General features: G+C 34.8%; 1 protein-coding gene and 1 long non-coding RNA gene across 4 annotated transcripts in view; one reads left to right on the top strand and one right to left on the bottom strand.

Moving 5' to 3' along the window:
• Nucleotides 1-24,038, top strand: part of LOC105736597 (uncharacterized) — a 252,618-nt gene that overhangs the window by 140,079 nt on the left and 88,501 nt on the right. The window lies entirely within an intron of this gene.
• The window catches only part of LOC100864684 (dipeptidase 1), a 200,607-nt gene that overhangs the window by 117,220 nt on the left and 59,349 nt on the right, over nt 1-24,038 (bottom strand). For both annotated transcript variants that reach the window (XM_086914583.1, XM_086914584.1), the window contains one exon: nt 596-1,035. In XM_086914583.1, coding sequence (XP_086770709.1) covers nt 596-838 — 243 coding nt within the window. In that variant the 5' untranslated portion in view covers nt 839-1,035. The remainder of the gene's footprint in view (nt 1-595; nt 1,036-24,038) is intronic.

The raw sequence follows: 24,038 nt of genomic DNA, 5'->3' as shown, positions 1-24,038 counted from the left end.
TCAAGAGGCATTGCAATAACAATTTACATCCAAACCGAGATTCCGCATAAAATCGGCAACGACCGCCGACACTGCACAATAATCGTCCAAGAAATTAGCCCCAGGTGCTCGAATTAATGCCCCGCCCTCCTCCCCCCCTCCCCAATTAGAAGCGTTTCAGGGCCGGGTTAAGGTCGATGTAAGTCTTTAACGTTGCACCGACGTTACTCCCCAACCCCTTGCCGAGGGTAGGAGGAGGCGGAGGTAGGTGTTGGAATTAGTTAAGCCGAAATGGCTCATATTGGCCGGCGTCTATCGAGCAAAGTTTCACCCGGCCGCTGAATCATCAGCGACTTAAACTTTCCCCTCTCGCGCCGCTAATTAACCCTCCTCCTCCTCCCCTTCTTTCCCTCCAAGGCGGGAAATTTAATTTCCAGCGCGCAATAATCGTAAATATCAGGATCGAGAGGGACCCGTTCAATTCTATCTTCTACCCAATTAAAGAAAGGGGCCTCTCTCTCTCTCTCTCTCTCTCTAAGCCGAAAATTAAATTTAATTAGCGCGATTGTTCCCGCGATTGGAATCTCGCTACGAAGCTAGCTACAAAGCAACGTACCTGGGGATAGGCGTCCTCCTGGTAGGGGGTCCTGCGATGACACTCGTCGTAGCACCTGCCATCGTATCCGCTGGGCGGGCGTGGGTACGGGTCCTGGACCGCGGCTGCGGCCGCGCAGCAGTCGGGTATCTGCGCCTGGTAGGTCTCGTACGGGCACTTGTCAGGTTGGCCGGCGGCTCGAGGCGCCTGGTGCACCCTCTCCTGGGGACCGGTCCCGTAACCGGTTCCGCCGGAGTGATGCATCGTACCTCCCGTCCTACTTCACTACTCCACCACCACGGATACCGCGATCACTGCATCACTGTCGAGGGGACGACCGAGGCCGCGCACCACGTCTTCGCTGGCCGCCGCGGGCCCATCATCGTCCTCACTTTTCACCCTCGCCGCACCGCACCATCCCCGCCCGGCCCAGAATCTAGCCAGGGCCTAACGTCGTGCCCCTGGATGGATGTGATGGACGGGGGTGAGACAGGGCAGAACTGTCTCACCCCCGTCTGGTCACCTGTCTCGGTTGTCGTGGACAGGAGAGGGGAATTTTGGAGGGGGAGAATATAGTGTAACAGCACTATTTTTTGAACGGTGATTCAACCGTTCAGATCACGCGAAGAACAAGTGTGACAACCGAGATGAGGTTCGATATTTTTGGAGAGAAGAAAGTGAAGATTGGATAAGGATTTTGAAGTAGATCTATACGTATGTATAGATGTATGTATAGTTTCGTTTTGAAAATAGAAGAGGCTTTTTTTGTAACGTCGCCTACAAGAAGAAGAGAAGAAGAAGAAGAGGTACAAAATTGGACGGCGAATCTATGATAATTGCTCGTTGTTGAATTGAAAAGGGTAGTTTGTTGTGAAATAAATGAGAATAAGGAAAACAAAAGATGAAGAGGAGAAAGATGTTCTATGATCTTCGATTGATTTTAGCGTAGATCGTATAAGAATTGGGAAAGTTTAACAGGATGTAGGGATAGGAAGTTTTGAAGTTCGTAAAAGGGGAAGACTTGGCGCTTCTTTGGATCCTGGATTTTCTTACTTTTTGTCAAGTTCGATAAGTCGAGATTATGCTTTCGACTGATTTCGCGAGTCGAAGGAATTTGTCGTGGAAATTGCGACGATAAATCGGCAACTTTTCTTATTTTTCGTTTCAAATTTAATATTTGGAAATTTGTCAATTCTTTTTAGATTAGAAAGAAGACGACTCAAATCTTCTTCTTTCTTTCTTTGCTCTCACAGGAAAAAAAATCGTGCAGCCAATTAAAAGAGGACTTCTCTATTTTCATGCCAATCAAAAAAAAAAAATGTCAATCGATTATTATACGAGAGATAATCATTTTTCTATACATCCGCAAGAGAAGAAAATATTCTTCATCATTCCACAGATATCCAAATATCGTCGGATACGGGAAGAAAACAAATAGATTCGAGGAAAATCTTTCCAATTATAGGCTCGTATAATGCGAAAGTATCGGTTTTCACCGAATTGGGTACGATCGTGCGATTCCAATTTACCACAGGTTATTCCTCGCACGAGGCCATTATTTTCTTACACACAGAATGTTCTGGAAACTGTACTCTCTTCCACCCCTCCCTATCTCGAATCTGAAAAACGTCTCGGTGAAGTGATATCGATGGATAAAAGGTTGATTCGTTCAATGGAACGATTTCCTGGCGCCTACAGATACTACGCGAAGAAGAAGAAGAAAAAAAAAAGAAAGAAAGAAAAAGGAAAAGGATCCCGATTTCGAACACAACCAGCTACTCGAGAAATTCATTGCTCTCGAGGCAATTATCGTGGCCGATGTCGTGCCTCGAATGCCGCTTTAAAATTTCAATCCATCTTTAATTACGGGGAGATTCGTGTCTCGTTTCACAGGAGCTCTGCTGTTTCGCCACGAAAATCCGACAAGGAAAGGTACTTAAGGGGAAAATACGTGTGTTCAACGTGAGCGTGATATTTTCCACGGAACAATATGTTTCATTTAAATCTCTATCGATTTCGAATTTTCCTCCCGTTTTCCCGGGGCAAAATTAATCCATTTTTACATTTAATTCTTCCGCTCGAAGTTTCAATATAACAGAAATATAAATCATCTTATTTTCCTCTCAATAAAAGTCAAACAAACGAATTGTAACAATTCTCGTTGGAATAATTTACTTAATGATGTAATTGGAAAAGTAAAAATCTCTAAAAATGTCCAGGCCCGATCACACACGCACAATCAAAGCCAATTTCCTAAAGAACAACATCATTATCCTTTTTCGCTATTACCCAGCCCGATCGTCGTGAAACTTTCGAAAAAGGAAACCCTCGTGGAATAGAAAGTATCCACTCTTGGAAAGAGGAAAGAAATCGACGACGTGCAGGATGGTATAGAAAGTAGAATTGATGGGATAAAGGCACGTACACCGGAAGTAGAGCTCCAAGCAGCTCCGCTTGTGTGGAAACGCGAGAACTGGTTTGAAACAAAAGGGTCTGAACAGGGGAATTCGTGGTCGAATTGGGGTCAGAAACGACCCCAGGTAGATAGACGTGGACAATGCACGTGTGTGTACGCGTGTCTAGCCAGAGAGAGAGAGAGAGAGAGAGAGAGAGAAGGGAAGCGTGCAGAGATTTCGCTTCCTTCCTTCGATGTTCGAAGATTGATGATTCGATTGATGAGGATCGATCGTCTGGCACAATTCGAGATGAACTTTTATACGCGGCCAATATATTTTTTAAACACTGTGGACGTTATTTTATTTTTGGTTAATGCAAATAATAATTCTTAATTGATATTATTCGAAATATAAATTATTTTAACACATTTATTTAATTTGTGTTTCTGGATGGGATTTTTTAATTTAATCTAATTCCTCGAGGGCCTGGTTTTTTTAAAAAGATTTATCGGATCGGCGAAATCATCGTGGCAATTTATAGCAAAAAGTTTAAATCGCGTATGTTCCTTTATCTGTTTCGGGGAAGAGTGGGTTTCCAAGTTAGGGATATCGATTTCAAACTGAAAGTTTTAGGGCACGTAGCAGGATTCTTCCGCTTTACAAATCACGTATACGTGTATAAGGGCAAATACTGGAAACTTTTTGAATTATTCGTTCTCAAAGTTCAGAGAATTCTTCGTGACTCAAATACAAGTCGCTTGATTAAATTAGTAAAATCAATTTGCGTTTCATAATAAGATCTCGATATTTCCGACATCATCGAATTGTATCAAAGATGAATTGTCATGAACATAAAATTCTAAACTCAAAATTGTTCGCCTAAGGAGAAATCCATCCTCGAAGCATCGTTTCGAAACTGCAACGAGGTTCATATTGCTCACAATTTTAATTAAACCTGCCTAAAGCGTTCACAAAGAGGCAACCTGCAACCCTGTTAAATCCATAATTCCGAGAGACGGTCTACCCCTTCCTTCTCCCCTACTCCCTCTTTGCCGTTGCTCCTCCTTGATCAGAAGGCTTGCCACGAAGGAAAAAGCTCTTCCTTGCTTTCAGCGATCAGAAAGTTCGAATGTAGAGAAATGTAAGAAACGAGAAGAGGAAGAAAGACGGTACGAAAGTGCGAGCAAGACGAAGAGGAGAAATATGAGAGAGAGAGAGAGAGGTGGAGGTAAGAACCTCGTCGGTATGATTTCCTTGGCGTTACCATCCTGTTTTATTCATCACCATAGTCATCGGGATAAGATAGGATTGGTCAGTTTCAGTCCCTTGGTAGCTTATACCGTGGACACTCGATGAACTCGAAGGAAATCTTGTTTTCGTTTCATTATACTCTGTGTGTGTGTGTGTGTGTGTGTGTGCACACCGTCGAAAACGAATTTTCTTGGAGACAGTCGAGTCTCGTCTCCTTCCCACTGGATTCGTGTTTCATTTCATATCCTCGTGTTAATTGTAAACCGTGGTCTCGTTTTTATATAATTTTATATTAAAATTTCTAAAAAAAAAAAAAATGAATTATAAGATTTAAATTAATAACTTTAATTATTATTTTATAATTTATAATTTAGCATTGGATAGTTTTTTCTAATTTATATTCCTTTTATTTTATTTTAATTCTTTATAGAATTTAATTTATATAATTTGATTAATTAAATGTCATTAATTTCGGTAAATTATTATCTATCGTTAAACCATATTTTTAATTTTCCAGATAAATATAATAAATTTAATTTTAAACGAGAGTGGATGAATACAATTATTGAAATTTCTCTCCGGGAAAATATTTTTTCAAACTGTTTATTTTTCTCAGGGAAATTCTTTTTCGCCGAGTAATTTTCATTAAAAAGTGTTTCTATCCGAATAATTTATCCTTAGAGAAATTTTCCCTGGCAAAGTAGTTTTTTTACACGAAGATGTAAGTAATAAATAAACAATACCTCGTTAGTCTTATTTTGATCCAAAATGCAAATTAAATAACAAATGTACAGAGATAAAACTGAGGTAATTAAGAGGTGCAAAATTGTGCTTCTCAATTCGTCTAAAATAATGGTACCTCTTCCGAGTTCAATTTTCCTTGATTTTCATAATTTTCATTTGAATTTATTCGTACACTTCTCGAAGATTTTATCCGATTACGTTTAATTATAACGGTAATTGTATTTACTTCCTCATTTCCTTTTCATCGAATTACGCAAGTTTTCAATTTTCAAAATATTTCTCCATTTAAGAGTTACTTGAAATTAAGATCTTATTCCATTCTATAGAGTTCATTCTCGCTATGTTCATTTGCAAAATATCTACTTCAATTGGTGTAGGAACAAATTATGAGTAAAGGAACGTACGTTTATTAAAGAAACATTAATTTCCATCCAAATATTATTCAGAAATATAATTTCTAAGGTATCTTTTCTCGTTTCCAATTATCGTTATCCATTTTCCTCTTCGCTAACAAAACTTTTGTTCTAATATATTTCGACAATTGATCCTTCGTAGAGGAACATTAATCAATTGTTTGTTGAAAAATATTATCCATCTTTCTAATATTATTCTATCAATTTCTATCTTTTCAACTTTTGTAACTCTCATTTTATCTGAAACTTGATAAAAGAACATTTATTACTCGCAGTATCAATTTCGTGAAACACGAAAATTTTCAAAATTCCATCCAGGATATATTTATTTATCGAGCACTTGTACTTTTGATAAGAAAATACCTTTCATTCTCATTCTATTATTTTAAAACCATCCATTTTAATAAATCATCTATTTGTTGCAAAACATTTTTCCAAATTCCTTTGAATTTTTCTACGCTCCTTTTTGAAAAGCTTTCACCTTCAGTTTCAATTTATTCAATTCATCCTCGATAAAGGAACGCTCCCCGTTTATGCACACATTACACAAAATATTAACCCTTAATCAATCCTTCACAATAAAACCTCAATACTCGAAACTCCTGCTCGGTTTACCCAACAGCTCCCCATGAAAAAGACACGCACTATTTACCCTCTTCAAAGCGCCAAGCCCCATTTAAATATCCCCAGGAATACCGCGCAAGCATCTCTCCCTCTCATATCGAACGACTTCGAAACACGCAATTTCTCGCATTGCCGCCGCGCTGAACCGCGAATAATTCGCCTCCGGATTCCCAGAGGCCGTTTACACGCAGGAATTATCATCCATTGGCGCGAAATAAAGGCGACGTTGATCTTCGAATTGTGTCTTCGATTTTTCCATAAAATTATTCGACAATCAATATACAACTTTTTTAACAAAACATGTTTGTTTTCGTTATATTATGCAGGAGAATAATTCGAAAAGTAGAAGTAAATGTATGATTGAAGAGATGCATAAATAGATTATTGATCGACGATGAATAAATCGTATCATTTAAGTGCTTAAGTAGTTAACGGTCACGGTGGCGCTAGTATCGCGTTATAGACTCGATAATACTTGAACACCACCATGATGTATGATGTATTTTTACACGCAACGTAATTATAATAATTTAAAACGAATATTTCAATATATCGAAAGATTCAACAATAATTTTCCACACACCATAATATCCAAATATGTAATTGTAATCGGATAATTTTCTCTCCTGTTGGATGGGAGAATCCGTCGAAGCGAGAGGATTCCTCTTTTATGTCGAGCTTCCTCGAGACGTGGTGGCATTCGTCTTTTCGCCAGGATGGCGATCATCAATCTTGGACAGCGAGGGTAACACGTTCATCTCCCAATTACGTGGTCCTTCCTTCCAGGGAAGAAGATTTGCATCCCGAGATCACTCTTCGATAAATCGACTTCTTGGACGTGCATCTTCTCGGCATCCCCTTCGCTTCGAAATGGGGGATAAACTTGCTGACGGGGCTTTGTGAAGAGAGCGCTTCTTTCTATTTTTCTTCCTTGCTTTTTCGAACATCCTTCCTTCCTTCCTTCTCTCCTTGGTGGAAGGATTATTATCGCGAATTTTCATTCGTTTCACCGTGATTCGGATCGGTTTTCCTATTCCGATGAGTGAAGCACACACGAAAAGGGATACTTTTCGTTCGACAATTCTTTGAAATTATTTATAATATAGATTTTAATCGTATCGAAGATCGATATTTTCCATTCGATAATTATTATATTCTATATAAAATTTCACGTATATAATATTTATAAAAGAAACAACGTCTAACGATGTATACACAATATAGTTTTGAAATTGGTTTCCCTCTCGTGAAATGTTATTGATCCATTTTACCATTTAATTAAAGTGTCGCGCCTGTATTTTTGTCTGAAATGGAAAGATATCTAAACGAATGTAGCACGATAGATATTATAATAGGTTTTCAATTGATATAATTGCATTTAATGTGTAATCGCATTTTCATTTAATAAGAAATTCAATATATGATCATCTAATTTATATTAATTTTTAAGACTGTTGTAAAGGGAGATTCAACAAATTCGGGCAGCAGACGCGTTTTATCCAGAGCAGTCATGTGCAACAAATTTTCGTCTCTAAAGGTGGAAAAATCCAGATCCCTGGTTTCCCTGATAATTTCCATTCATCTTTCAGAAAACTAATCGTATGGAACATTAATTTTGTCCTACAAGATATAAGGAAAATAATTTATAACTATTGGAGGGATCTCCTTTAAATAGAAGAAAAAAGTTCTAATACATGTAGAATGAGCAATTATTATTTCTAAAGTTATTAACAATTTTTTGTTAATAATGTTATTTCAAGTGAAATGATATTCTACAATGTTCTCGAATACATGCAATATTTTATAATTAACAAAAGAATTCTTTTAATCCACTTATAAAATTCTTTTTAGAAAATTCAATAATAACTTTTCAATTGAATATTACGCGATCAAGAGAACCTACAATAATAATAAAAAAAATTCCAATTGCTTCTCAGTTATACTGATTCAATGATTCTTATTCTCCTCCTATTATAAAATTCACTGATAAATTTCCAATTGAATCTACAGTTCTTTTTCAATCAACAAAAGTTGCAATAAAGAAATTCCACTCGCTTTTTAATTCTTCCTTAACCTCTTCTTTTCTTTTCATTTGAATAATTACTTCCAATTACTTTTTCTTAAAAATAACTAAGAATAATAACGATTAAAATCATTTTTTTCCTTACAAGAAATAATTTCCAAACCTCTTCCCTCCAAAATCATAGCAGAAAGTTTCAATAAAAATCAGATATAATTTTATCCCTACAAATATACATTTGTACATCCTTAATAATAAACAACTCTCTCTCTCTCCATCCACGACAAAAGAAAAATTCCAACTCGACACGAATCTGTCGTCTTTAACGTTCGATCCTCGAAGTAATCGATAACACGTACACCGTAAAAGTTGAACAGTTAATAGAAAGCTCAGATTACGAGATTCAATGGAAAAACCCTTTCCACCTGCTTCTTTGAAAATGCGAGGCGCGCATCCCGCGATGCTTAGGATGGTCCTCTCCATCAAAGAATTACGACCCGGTTCCGCACAAGCGTATAACTTGACTGTGGAAAATCCTCGATTTCAAAGGGATAGAGGTATTGGAAAACTCTCCCCTCCAAGGATCGTCTTCGAGCAATCGATCGTATCAAAATGTTGAAATTTCTTTTTCGATCGAAATGAATTCTTTTTCTTCCCCTCCTCGAGTTTGATAATTAAATTCCAATCAATTATTCTCCAATTGCCAAAAAATTTTCGAGCAAATATACACGATTCTCTGAAAAGAGTTCGTTCACGAGAACTTGTGCGACGACTGGTCGCCCATAAACACACGTTTTGGACAAAGAGCCGGTTCCATTTCTCGTAATCGAGCGTGGCTGTAGCTCGTGTCTTCTCTTAATCCCACCAACTCTCTGAAAGTCAATTAAATCACAGCTCTGCATCCTCGATTTCGAGCATATCCTTTACCAGAGGATCCACAACGATCCTCGATTTCCAAGACACTGTGCAACCTATTGTACTACGTTCTTTTTCATCCTGCCTCTCATTCTGTCTTCCTTCCATACAAGTGAAAAAAAAAAAAAAATGCAAATACCTACAATTCTCTTCGGCGAGAAAAAAGATTACATTTTCGGGAGTCCATGGATAACTTTCTCGTTTCCCTTCCATTCTTTTTGGCATGCCAAAAATATTCATAAAATGTTGATAAAAATCGTGGAAAATCGTGACGAAGTTTAAGATCTTTTTATTTTTATTTTTTTTTTATTATCTGTGAATGTTATCATTTGTAAATAAAAAATTGTACGAGGAAAAGAAATTGTATTTTTTAATTTATTTAACTCGAAACTATTTAGGATTCAGAAATTCAGAAATTATATTCTTCATCAACATTCTAAAAATAGTTTGGATGTAATTATAGAAAAGAAAAGTTGAATATAAATGGAGGAATAATTTAGATGCATTTGTAATAATGAAAAAATTGAATATTTCAGTTTTCCATCCGTCTCACAATACAGTTGTCATTTCACTATGATTTCGTCTCGTGGCACGTGCCAACAAACCCTCGTGGAAACTTTTCTTCGAGCTATCTTCTTCGCGAGGACGTATTCGAGATGTGTATTCGTTCGAGATGTGCATTTTCTTTCTTTCTTTTTTCCTTTCTATATTTTTTTTCTTCTTCCTCAATGGATGATAACTGCGAAACCGACGAGGAAAAGTTTCTTCGAAACTTTGGAACGGGTTGACGTTTCTTTTTTTTTTTTTTTATCCACTGCGAGGGTGGTTTGAGTGGGTAAATGGGGTGGATATTAAAGTTTAGCGTTCTATGTTTCTATCGAATTTTTGTGTTTCAATTTAATACTATGGCTACGTGCTTCGAATGCTTTTTTCGAGTTGGAAAATTTAGAGGGAACACGAGAATTTGAGGATGGAGAGTGAAAAAAGAAAAAAAAAAAAAAATTGGATTTTTCGAAAAGGAGTTTTTTCGTACACTCCAATCAGTGTATCAAATTTAATTTTTTAATTTTTAATTTTTAATCGGTATATAGATTCATTAATTATAATAATTATACAATTGCAATTAACGAAACTTAAATATTCAAGTATTTTAAATATTTTAAATATAAAATAAAATACTCTGTTTCGTTTATTTTATATATTATTCAAGTACTTTATTTTTACTTTTATTTGTAATTTTTTTTTTTTTTTTAATTTCAATAATAACAACAATGATAAAGAATTTCTCGAAAAAGAAGAGAGGAAAAAACGAAGAAATTTGGGGGAGGGGGGGAGGAAAAAATATCCAATCTAGAAAGCATCTTTATGCATTTTTGCATAAGAGAGCATATTATTTGGAGAAGCATTTTTTGTGCATTTCGAGAGGGCATACGGATAAAAACGTATTCGAAAGGCAGAGGGAAATATTCCCGATATTTCGAGATGCATGTGGAAACGAATTTTCAAATTTTTCGTGCATCTTCAACGTATTCGCGTGGATTCATCAGAATCCTTGGTTCCCTAAGTATAACGGAAATTGTAGCTCGAATATACGTGCGAAACGTGTTTCGATATCCTTACAAGATCTTTACGAGCTTTTTACGAGTTTCTCAGTGGAGAAGTAGCTCTCATGGAGATACATATTCAAATCTGCTCTTTATTGAATTTACCTTCCTACTAACCGTCATTTTCAACGTAGTGAAAGAATTTTTCTTTTTTGCATCATTTTCCATATTATAATTATTTCCCTGCTTTTCTATACCTTTTATTTGTTACGTTTTCTTATTATAAATTTCGAAGATTTTTAATCAGATTAATTTAATGCACATTTCAAATATATTTTCATATTTAATGATATGATCCTTCGTCTGTTGTATCGACATAAAAAAAAAAAACGTAATAAAATGTAAATATATTATTAAATTACTGGAATTTATTGAAGTATTTATCTCTCTTAAAAATTCTCTTTAAAAAGGAAAAAAAGAAATTCATAATTAATCAATTCTTATCCATTGCAAAATATAATCAATTTTATTAAATTTTCTGCAACCTCTTTCTTTTTTAATCATCGCAGAAAGATCCTCTCCACAGAGGAATATCTCAATAAATTATATATCGCTACTAATTATTTAATTATAAATATTAATTACAACGAAAAAGATTTTTAACTTCTCGAAGCATCGATCTTGATAAAAGATTATACAAAATTTCTCTCCCTTCTTCTCTCACATCATAGAAACTTTTCACAGATACCCTTTCCATCTCGGTGGTCGATAATAAAAAAAAAACGACTTTTAGCGGGAAAACTCCTTCGTGAAATTCTAAGAGGCGGATTTAGCTTAACGAAGCCTCGCGATATTCAGACCGTGGCCGCTCGTAAATTTCTTCCTGGGACAGATAAAGCTTGCCGGACGGCTTAACCATGAGAGGTAACTCGAATGTTTATCTCGTTGGATTCTACGAATTTTTCGAGGAGCCACGGCATGAATTTCTAAGTCGTGTGTCGTTCATCGATTTATCCATCTCTTGTCGCCCTCGTAGACTCGTTTCCTCTTATGGAAATTATGGGATTTTTCTTTTTTTTTTTTTTTTTTTTGGAAAAAGATCTTATGATTTTTATCTCTCTTTCTTTAAACAGATCAGTTTGATTGAATTTTTGATCGGTGGTGATCAAAGATCGCAGGAGTGGAATGAAATTTTATTTTTCTATATTTTTAGTGGACGAGTAAAAATTGAATTATCTCCTTTGAATCCTTTTTTAAGTAGGGATAGGAAGGATTCTATTTTATCGATTATTAAGTAGTGGAATTGAATTTGGAATTTGTGTTGAAGATATAATAATTTCAAATTAAATGAGATACGTTGCAAGAGATGTTTGATTTGTGAACAAAGATAATCAATATTTTTTTATTATTCCGGTATACTTTAATTAATTAGAAATTTTTATATTGGAATATTTTCTGTTCGTTCGAGTAAAATCGTGAGTTTCCTTTCTCCAGATATTTTAAAATAAATATAAACAAAAGCAACGATCAGAGATACAGGAAGTTTATTTTTTCTTGTTTCGTTTGATGAATAAATATTCAAATATTTGTTCGAGAAAGCCATGAATATATATCATATGTATATATTCTATTGTTCCAAATTTTTTTATTTTATATTTATTATTTAGTTTATTTCATTTATTTTTTTATTATGAATCGCTTATCTTTTTGTTATAACGAAGTGCAATCGATGGAAATAAATAATTCGTGATGCTATCCCTTTTTTTAAAAATTACGCGTGCATTATAAATATCAAGAATTGAAATACTACTCTATATAAAAGATACGTCGTTTTAATTAATTTTAAAAATCAATATAATTATTATCCAATTATTCCAATGCAATAAGATGAACCGAAGGAAAACAATTTGGAAAAAAATTAAATGATTAAATAAAATATATTAAATAAAAATTAGATTATAACTATAATATAACGATTTATATTTTTCCTCTTCCTAAATTTTCAAAGATAATCATTACAATGTTACTCAATCCATCTTATCATTCTAACTTTCAAAACAATAACGAAAATCCCAAAACTATTATAAAAAAATCACGAATTAATAGATAATCACGAGCACTACTAACCCCTTCCTTTAATTGACACTTCACTCGACTTAAAATCCCCAAAATTCTTTAAAAAAAGAATTCTACCTGTCAACGAATTTAAATCGTCCAAAATTCATTGGGAGAAATAAATCGTCGTCCCACGATAAAACAGGCAATGAGAGACGCAGTCGAGAATTTCTTTCGAGTTTCTTCCAGGGTAAAAAAAAAAAAAAAGAAAAAAATAAAATTACTTTTACTCCCCATAGGCCGACCGTAAACGCGGATGCTCGTCTCATCTTAGGCGAATCCCCGTGAAATTTTTTAATAAAAGAAATCTTGCCAACAGCTTGGAGAGAAATTTATCGCCTTGGAAAATAATTTTTGCCCCAGATCCGGCCGAGATGAAGTATCCCACGAGTGATGCCGCGTTGGAAAAGTATTATAAATTTCTCGACCGTGTTGTTGTTTTTTTCTTTTTTCTTTTTTTTTTTTTTGCCACGATCATCATTTCGTTACCTTTTTTACCTTGTTTATCGAGTCCAGTGTGCAGTCGTTAGAATGGTTTTCTCTTTTTTTTTCTTTTCGATTTATGTTTGAAAACTCGTTCTCGAGAATTCGTTGCCTGATTTCTTTTGGATGCATTGACTCGAATAAATCGCCGTCAGTAGAATGACAACTTGTGTGCTTCTTTGTCTCCGGTCTTGGTTCGATGTTTTGTTTCGTATTGCGGTGAAGTAGCGAGTATAATTCCATGACGCGAAGTGTGGAGTGTGTCTAAGTAAATATTTCTTTCTTGATCTCTATTTATCACTATTTTAAAATTATTTTGTAAATAATTAAGAATTCTCTTCAAATATGGAAGAAAATCTACAACACCATGTGACAAACACGTTACATATCATGCTAATAATAATAATTGAACATTATAATAAAATTCTACTCGCTCGTCTAATCTAAATGTGAATATACATTCGCTTTGAATTTGAAAATCGATCTATAAAAATGTTCTTATCTTTTCAAAACACGATTTGTACAACACAGCATTGGTCTTCGTTTTTTCTCTACGTGTTCACGCTTTTCACGCTTTTTAATTTCTCTTTACCTCACGATTTCTTTTTTCTATTTTCTTCTTTTTCAACCTCTGCACCCACTTCTTCTAACCTATTCATCGAATTGCTCAATAAGGTTTCGCAGTCGAAACCTTCAGGTCAGAGGTATTTGTCGAAGACTTCATAGTACAACGACCTCACTTTAGACTCTGCTTGGACTTAGCTTCTTTCCTTTTATTTTGTTCTATTTTTTTCTTTTTTTTTTTCTTCGATGTTTCAATAGAATCAGTCGAAGGCAATTATTCTCTTTTTCATTGGATAGCAACGACAAAGGGGTTTGATATTCCTCTTGAAAATGCATAATCGAGAATCATCTTGTTTAATAAAATTAGTCTTATCATTTTTTCAATCAATTCCACATACAATTACATTCAATTATATTTTCTTTATCTCTACAAATATCATATAACACGAACTCATTCAATTTTTACCTTCAACTTTTCTATTTTTATCACTTAAAATGATTGTATTGTTAAATAGATAAAAATAAATAAATCAAGAAGCCTACAATTATCCCTTAATTCCATCCCTTCTCTCGTTATTCGTTATAAAGCAATTTCCAGTGTCTATCGATTCCAGATCGATATAAAAAAAAGAAAAAATAGAAACCTCCATTTCCTCGAAATTTATTCGAATATTACAATCAACGTGGAACGATTCGTCGGGGAATCTCGTCAGAGCGTGGTGATGGCTCGGCGCAGCCCGTTCCATTTCCTGATATAACGACCTCGAGAGCTCTATCAGAGCTGGCGTCGTCGATGTTCGACGAGCTTCCGACGAGCTTCCACGTTCTCGTATTTCCGCGTGACCTACACCGAATCTTCTCGCCGATACCGATCTCGGATTTTCCACCCTTGAATTTCGCGTTCAAAGGTCAACGACATTATTCTTCCCTCCACCCTTCGTCCAGTTTCACAATTCGTTAATACACGCCCGTTCGTTTGAATTTTTACGCGACGCAAGGAATCACAGGTTCTCGATTGAATTCCAAATTTTTTGGATCGATTTTATTTCGAGTATTTTTCTACTTTAATTTTCTCCCGCTTTTCTTCCCTCAGAAAATTGAATTGTACATCAAAATTTGAAATTTTGAGAAAAGAAAAAGTGAGATTTCAAGATTTTCGTCTAGGAGGATCTAAACGCGTTGGATGGGTGGATTTAAGCATCGAGATTACGTTAAATTATTGTTTGTCAGAATCGGAATTGCGCGCACTATCTGACGCGCAAAATCGTATTTAGAGAACGCTAGAGACAAAGGATTCGTATCGATGGATCGTCAAATTGAATCGTTCAATGACAGATTATTAGGTGTCGGATTATCGAGATTCCATTGTTTAGGCTATAATAAGCGCCACAAATGAATAGCGATTTAGACGATCTGAACGCCAATGCGTACGTCTATTCAAGATAAGTTATGGCATATTCCATTAGGGATCTGAATTATCCGAATTAATTGGAAGCTCTTCCTCTATCCGGATTGTCAAGCAATATATTTCTCTTCGAATGGAAATATTATTCGCCTTGACGGAATTAATAATTTATCAAGCGCGTATGATATACGTTGTTTATATATCTAAAATTTTGTTTACGATCGAGAAAAAATATATACGAATGATTAATCTTATTTAGAATTGGAATGGAATTATTATTGTTACGACTTCGTCTAATATCGTTAATTGGTTCTCGTTAACGACGAAGAAAATCCATCTTAGCGTTTCTCTTAGTGTATTTACATGCTTAAGAAGGTTTCGACGCGTGTAATTCGTTTTTTTTCTCTCTCCCTCTCTCTCTTTTGCTCAACGACGTTCCACAAGCAGAAACGTTTCGAACAACTGAAACGAGAGAATATTCTTCGCTTCTTACAATTCATAACTTTTCGCTTCGATGCTGTATATTTTACAAAATGTAAGCAATTGATTTGTTTGCCAGTGTTTATTATCCATATATTTTTCATTTTAATTAATTCAGGTAATTGTAATTTCCAGGAAATGTTCCAGTTTTTCTTCCTTTAATTTAACGAGTTTATTATATATCGATTAATTGAAGAAATTGCTTAAACCTCATTTTCACCGTTTCTCAAATCCTTCTCTCTTTAATAATTCCATACTTTTTTTACTTCTACGAGTTTCTATTGATTCTTTCTGTTTCGCAGCTTGAAAATAAATATATGCTTTTTATATACAAGTTATATATTAAAACATCGTTAAATATATTCATTAAATATTAGATTGTTTGATATTTTAATTCCTCTTAATTCCTCTCTCAAGCAGAATTAAGTACATTTTGATTACCTTTCAAGAAACTTTGTCTCAAGATAGTTGTTAATCGCTCCATTTCCTTGCTGATCTCGTATAATTTAAACTTGGTGATGTATTTACACTTTTCTTGCACTCTTCGCACGTGTTTACACGTTCTTTCAATTAAAATTATACCAATTAATAATAAATATCCTTCAATTTCAACGATAACCGCCAATAACGATATTTTATCGTATTATTAATTATAAATCATCTTTATAATACAATCAAATCAATCGTCGAATTAACGAAGGATTAAACGAATGAACGGACACCTTTCCAATATTTCTCGCTTCGAGAAATAAGAATCCCCCGAAAAAAATGATAAAAAAATCACCAAATCGTTCCTCTCCAACGATCGCACACGACTTTTTTCACCTCAACCCTGTTTCTCGAGCCGTGGTATCGGCGAGTCGGTCGATTTTTCCGCGATTTCCACGCGTTAACGAGCCACGAATCCCGAGTTTCTCCGGCAAAACTTGAAGAAATATCGCGGTGATGGGTGCGCTTGAGCGTGAGTGGAAAAGTCTGTAGGCCATTTCCTCGGCCGTTTCGACTTTCTTTTTTCTTTTTTTTTTTCGCCCCTCTTCCTCCCTCCCCTTTCTTTCTTCCTCCTCGCCGCGTTTGCTGCATCTTAACCGCTCCCCAATCTCTCCTCTCCTTCCTTCTTTCGTCGTCTACTCGTCGGCTTCTCCTTCTTTGCAACTTGCTCGTGTTTAATGAAATATTAATTTGACGTGGAATTGGTAAATAAAATGGTAACAATAAGGTGATACTTGAGTCTCTTGTTGCGAGTGGATACGTAGAATACGTTAAAAATTATATTTTATTTAAGCGTAATGGAATAAGAATGATATTTGAAAGGAATAAATTATTATAAGAATGAAAAAGAGTACATTTAATAAAGGAAATTGGGATAAATTACGTTTATTTGGACGTGGATCGTGTCGATGCCTTCGTTCGACTGTGCCGTGCTCGCGTCGCGCGGCGATTAAATAGACAGAAACAAAAGCGAAACGGAGGTCACGTGACATTTAATTTAAATACACAAAATATGAACGCGTTCGATCGATATTTTTGCAACGATTTACGATGTGTAAATGTGTTGTCTCTTGTAATATATTATATATGTAATAGAAAAATTACTTTTTTTAAATTTAGCGAGAAATTAATTTTTTGAAGATACGAAAGGAAATAAGAAATAAAATAAAATAAAAGTTAAAAGTATTCGTTGTTTTATTTGATGTTATTTTGGTATTTTGGTTTTATTGAAAGGATGCGAAGATGTTTTTTGGGAATTGAATCTTTCAAGTTTTGGAGACGTAATTGATAATTTTAAATCATCGTGCACTGTGTATGTTTTATTTGATAAGAAAATTTATAATATATCTATTTCTTATTCTTTTATTTTCACACACGTTCAAGACGAATTTTACCTGAAGCTTTCACTTCGAGCTTTATGATTTAGGTACGGTAATACAATGGGCAAGAAACTTCTGTGAATTTTTGACAAGGAAAGTTTCCTTGTCGGAGGTTTTGCTAGAAAGTAAGCTTCAGAATTAAAAGAACTCTAAGATATTGCTGTGGATGTGGATGAAAAGATTTTTTCAACCAATCTTCAATCTCCTACATTAAGCGGTTGTTTTCTTCCTTTGAGAGAGAATTTTTCATTATCGTATCATCGATATTATTTTTAATCTCGTGTCATAACGGAGAGGCTGTGTTTATCGAAGTTTCAAGTTTAATTTAAATTATTACTCGATCTTTTGTCAATGGAATAGAAATTAATTTCAAAATTTCAGGAAATGTTTATTCGCGAGATTATCAAAAAATTATCTCATTGCTGTGTAACTGCAATAATCTTTCATAAATCATAGAGTAGAATAAATTAAAATTAAAATGTTCGGTGTATTAATGTTATTAATTTTAATTTTTCTTTTATCTTCATAGAATTTTTCAGAAATTTTCAAATATGTAGATAATTTGTATTCCTTTTAACGAATTATTTTTAAATTCCAAAAATATTCGATTTCGTTAATATTCCATGAGTTTAATAATTAAATCCACTGATTTTTTTGAATAATAATTAAACAATTCGTAATTCGTCTACTTTTGGAATCATAGATAATTAATTCCATCCAAATGGTAGACAATTAATTAGTATCAGATTAATAAGCAGATGATTACTTCTTCGATATAATTCAACATTTAAAATTACAGATATATAATTTTTTTTCCTCTGCTTTATTTCCTTGTTATTAACTCGAATGTCCAACACGTTAGGAGTGGCAAATAAAATTCCAGAAATTCATTCACGCATGATTTTAAAACATATTTAATTTTTTTTTAATAATTAAACGAAAAAAAAATCAGAAAAAATTGCAAGCACATATCTCTTGAATTTCCTTTAAAATTATTTCACGAATCCATTTAATAAAATCCAATTAATTAGACAATTAACCCTTCATTATTATCCAATATAATTCTTCGATACAAATTAAATCGTTTAAAATCACAGATGTAATTAATTCCTCGATAAAAATCTATCCATTTAAAATCATTTCTTCCTTTTTTTCATCTCTTCGTTATTAACTCGAATCAACAAGTTACAACGATGATAGGAATTTTCATAACGTCGTGGAAAATAAAAAATACATTTTTCGTAGAAAATAAAAAATAAAAAATAGAGAAATAAAATGCTTTTCTTTTCGACAAAGTAAACGAATTGATCCAACAAACATTAAATTTTTCTTAATATTTTCTTACAGAAATTAAAAGGAAGGATTCCTTTGAGAAATCGTGCGACTATTATTTCAATAGGTTTGGACAACTTTATAAAGTTTATAGTTCAGAAACTTGGTTGCAATTTGACCTAAATTCACCAGAGACGAACCCTCTCCCTTTTGCACATAATATCCGATAATCTCGAACTCGTATAATTAATAGGTTCTATGAAGCATTATTGATCGTAACTTAAATATGGTTAATTTTCCTGGACAATTAATTCGCCGTTTTAAAAATCGATCAAACTCCATTTCACAAGATGGATCGATCGTTGCCAAGATTCGTTGAGAGCATCGTGAAAAGTTAAGTTAGAAATATTTTTAGAAAGGATTTAAAATCGCAGAAAATTTTATAAGTTCCTCGAAACGAATTGTTGTCGCACAAAATGACTTTCCTTTCCAAGGTTTTGCCACATCCGATAATTGTTTCCACCCTTTCATTGAGAATGAAATTTACATTTCATTTCACTTAGTCCATTATAGCCGATACTTTTTTTTTATTACATCGCGTCGAATTAAAATCTCTTCGTCATATCAAAGTTGTTTTTAAAACTTTGCCTGGAAAATGTATCAAAACTTTTCTAATTTTGCCCTTCCAAGAATCGTCAGGGGAGCGAGTTCCTTATCTTAAAGTTCCATTTCTTATAAATGTGTCTTTTTAGTACCTTTGTGCCTCTCTTTCGGTTTACTCTTTCCTCGAATTTCTCTTCTCTCTCTCTTTTTTTTTTTATCAAATTTTGCAACGATGAAAGTTTGGATTAAATTTTTGTTTCGGATTGATTCGAATACAAACACGTGTTCACGTGTTCCGCCGATATAATAACCCGTGAATGATAAAGGGAAAAGAAAATTAATTAAAAAAGAAACCTCGTCAAGGTTAATGATCCTTGACACGTCGTCTATTTCTAGCAAAATACCACTACCACTACCCATGAGAGACGCCCACGTGTAAACGATAAACCAATCCACCCAACCCCCCAAGTTTATAAATAATAAAAGTCTATAAATAACGATTAATAAATAACGAAAAAAGAAAAATTGAAAGAAAACCGGGTTAATTAGATCTGCTTCCAATCCAATGAACCTTCTCCCATTAGAAATATAGTTGCTCGCCCATCGGTGATGGGAAATAATTTAATAATTACGAATAAACTTCAATTAAATTAACAACGTACCTACTTGAAATAACTTTATTCGAAATTTTTCAATTCTTTTGAAAGACAAAAATGAAATCGATAAGAAAACAAAGGCGAGAAATATATATATATACTTCTCCTAATCAACATTTCTCTGTCCACCAACTTTCCCCATTGGAAAATACAACCCTTAAATTCCGGCGAGAAGAGTCACGAGAATTCTTTTCTTTCCCTCCTCTCAGGAGTTGCCTCGCATTCTATTAGCGTTCGGCATCGGGTCAAAGGGCATGGTAATCGAAGATGGAGCCAGCCAGACGGGGAATAGGGGGAGTGGAGGATCGATCCTAATCGAATCACGCCAACCAGGGGCGGATTATATCCTTCTCGCGAGATTGGTCGTGGTCAAAGGACATATCGACAATCACTTAAGGCCCACTGGTCGGTTAGGGGGGGGGGGGCCTTCTCTTGGGACCGTAAGAGCAGCCCTTCTTCCAACCTCGATTCAATCTTGCGTCGAGGCGAGCATTCGCGGTCGTCAAAGGAATTATCATTCTCCCTCGATCGATCGAAACTCTTTGAAAGGCGAATACTTTGAAACACGATGCTCTCGATCAAATTCTCTCTCCGATTAAGTTTCAAAATTATAATTTTCGAAATTATTGTTCGTTAATCATTCGAACTGTTTGGAGAAACTTTGTGTGAGAAGCTTTAAATTTTGTTCAAGAATGGCAAGTTTCGTTTATTTGGATTGAAATTTAAATTTTTTTCGTATATAATTTATACGCAACGTGTATGAATAGTTAAACTCAATGATTTGTGTCGTATTCGCGCCACGTGTTGTCGATGTTATCGAGTTGAGAATGGAAAAATGGAGAATGAAGCGAGATGTGCCAGAATTTTGGGGCACGTGTGAACTTGATGAGGAAACGTGTCCAACGTGTCCACTATATAAAATCATTTTCAGTAGCCCCGATGAACGGAGCTAATATATATTTTCGAATCGAAGCTTTTTATTTTCATTTGCTTTTTTTTTTGTAATATTTCTTTTTCAATCAGATTATATTTTGTTTATATTTGTATCGAGAGAATATGCTGTAGCTCGAAAAGATTTAATTAAAGATTACAGTTAAAAACGCGTTATTTTGAAATTATTAGTATCATAATGGCTAACTACTTAACTTAACTTAATATTTAATATTTAATATTAAATTTGTATTAAATATCGTTCAATTTGAAAATAAATACAACTAAAGTTTGAGTATGAAATTGGACGTAATTCCTTTCGCGTGTGTGTGAATGTTACAAAATAAATATTCAATATTATAATCTCTGATAAATAATCAAAGTTGTTAATTAAATATATTGAAATTTTCCAATAATAATCATTCCGAACAATAATAATCTTTGATGAAAACTTTTAATCTCGACTCGGCAACATTTTATAATAATTAATTTCTACTATATTTTTCACTTATTAAAAATTAACAATATTAATCTGCGTATTAAAATAAATCCTGCTCAAGGAATACGTATTAAATTTTATTTCTTTCATCACCACGTTTAAGCTTCCATCTTTCCATTCAATTATTAAATACTTAATATTTTCAAGTTTTATTAACTTCAAAGTTAATCATTCAGCCATTCAAACATATATACTCAATCGTCATAAATTATTACAACAATCGCACGAGATTGAAAATTACGCAAAATTACAAAATTAAACGGACAATTAACCACCTTCGGAATTTAATCTCTCCAACTCCAATCCTTCCTCCACGAAACTTCAGCACATCGCTCTCGAGACCGGTTATCAAACGTTATTTCCATAATTTTTAATCCAACTTTCGAGAGATAATTCGCGGATAAAAAGAAACGCCTCCTCGAGGATTCTTATCAAACTTTTATCAAAGGCCCTCCTCAAAAAAAAAAAAAAAAGAAAAATGAAAAAAACCCTCCTCCTCCTCCTCCTCCTCCCTCTTTCTCGAAAACTTCCCCTTCGAAAATTCAATTCCGTATTACCGGCCGGATTAATTATTCGAACGGACAGGTTCTAAGGGCGTGGAGGTGGAGGGGGACGACGTATTGCTCGTCAAAGATCGATTAAATCCACCTCCTCCAAGCCTCTCCCCCCCCCCTTCTCTATCCCGCTGAATATTCCCTCTTCATAAATATGCTAATGCGGGGCCGAGCCGCGCGGATGCAATCTGGCCGCGTTTCGTCTGGCAATCGTTTTAACCTCCCTTGTTAGTCCGAGGAAACGATCGGGCCATGGATACACCTGTCTCCATCTATCAGAACGGGCCAGCCTTTCGTTATTTAGCGCGGCCCGTCTGTAATTGAGCGTACCACCGAATCTGTCTCACCGGGAATTTCGCATAAATCATATCTCGCCCCCCAACCCTTGTTGGAGGGATCTGCATAAATCGATTGTTGCGGAACGATTCTTTTCTTTCGTTTTTCTTTTTTTTTTTTTTATACGATTGGAGAAAGGAGAAGTGGATGGTTAGAAAGGACGATTCTTGCACGGTTCGAAAGAGAGACTGGATTTTTTTGTTGAAAATTCGTAAAATATAGAACGAAGTTTTTTTGAGTTTCATTTTTGAGAGGATTGTTGGGATTTTTTGAACGTATATTTTCTTGTTTTTAAAACTTTTAAAATGCAAATGTTTAGCGGTGTAATTTAAGGTTAATTTATAAATAATAATGTCACTAGATTCCATTTCAAAATTCGTTTGATTCGCGATCATTTTCGTGGCGAACGATCTTTCTACAAATCGAACGAAATTCTTTCAAATACAGAGATAAAAAAATATGTAACAATTATCCTCATCGGACGAAAAATCGATTTTTGCGATTATTTTTAATATTCATTCCCCTGGAAAATCGATCGTATTGTTGCTTTTTTCCACAAAAATTACTAGGGACTCGGTCGAAAATTTCGCAGGCCACTGGTGTGCGGTTGTCCGGCCACAAATAACCCGCTGCCACTCCACTGAATCCTCCCCATCCTCCCCCCCCCCATACAAAATTCGAAACAGTCCTCCACCCGTATTTACGCTTCATCAAACTACTTAGGCCGTATTATGACGAACAACAGACGGGAATGGATTACCGAATTCCCTGTTATTCCAAGATTACGGCTCTCCATCGTGAAACGATTCTCGCGGAGAAATATCTATATAGTTCTCGCACAACGAAGAAATTTCATCCTGTTCTTTTGTCGCATTAAAATTTACATCATGTTCGAACCTAGAATTTTAATAAACTTTGCCAATCTCTTTCAAATTATCCGGGTTACCGATCAAGCAACAAAAGTCCCCAGAATGTAACTGGATATTATATGTAATTACATTGTACATATGTTTACCAATGTAAACTAACGTAAATATATATATAGCAATACGACAAAGCAAAGTGTTAAAATCTTTGAAACTTCGATCGAAACTTCAACTTTGCACCCGTATTTATTTTTAAGAAAGTTACCAAACGAGTAACAAGAAATCCCTAAAATGTAATTATACTACACAGAATGTAGATATAACAATAACACGTAGAGCAGCGACTATGCGAGTGGAAAATATACCGAAACGTTGATTCGAAATTAATATTATCACGATACGCGTTCACTCCTTTCGGATGCTCAACGTGGCAAACGTTTTCCATTCCGAGATTCTGAAATATCATGGCCATATTGTCGAGGAACCGGCGAAAGAAGGGGGAAGGGGAGGGGGAGAACAAGTGGACCGATGAAAATCTCCTCGCGATAATATCATTTCGAGATACTTTCACGGTGGATACGGAATCTTTCCAACCGGTTTCCCCGCGAAACCTTTCGATTTTCGATCCGGATGGAAAAACTGTGATATCTGAATCCCCTCGCGAAAGTGAAACCAGAGATTTTCATCGAATTTTTCCATCTTCTTCATAAATTGGAATTCGCTGCACTTGCAATGGCATTTTATCGTGAATCACATTAATTCGTACGTGTTTCTATAATTTGATTCGATAAAGAGTAGTTTACGTCTCTCTTATAAAGAAAGAGAGAGATACGAGAGATGGTAGAATGCATGCAAGTAAGTGGAAGAGGAGCGCGAATGGTCAGACATGAGCGCATTCCAGTGACACCGTGGCGAAACAAAAGGAG

Source organism: Apis florea, unplaced genomic scaffold (genome assembly GCF_048593485.1).
Source record: "Apis florea isolate Af1SG1 unplaced genomic scaffold, ASM4859348v1 contig_3696_pilon, whole genome shotgun sequence".
Taxonomy (NCBI): Eukaryota; Metazoa; Arthropoda; class Insecta; order Hymenoptera; family Apidae; genus Apis; species Apis florea.
The sequence above is the reverse complement of the archived record's forward strand: the minus strand, read 5'-3'. Positions and strand labels throughout refer to the sequence as shown.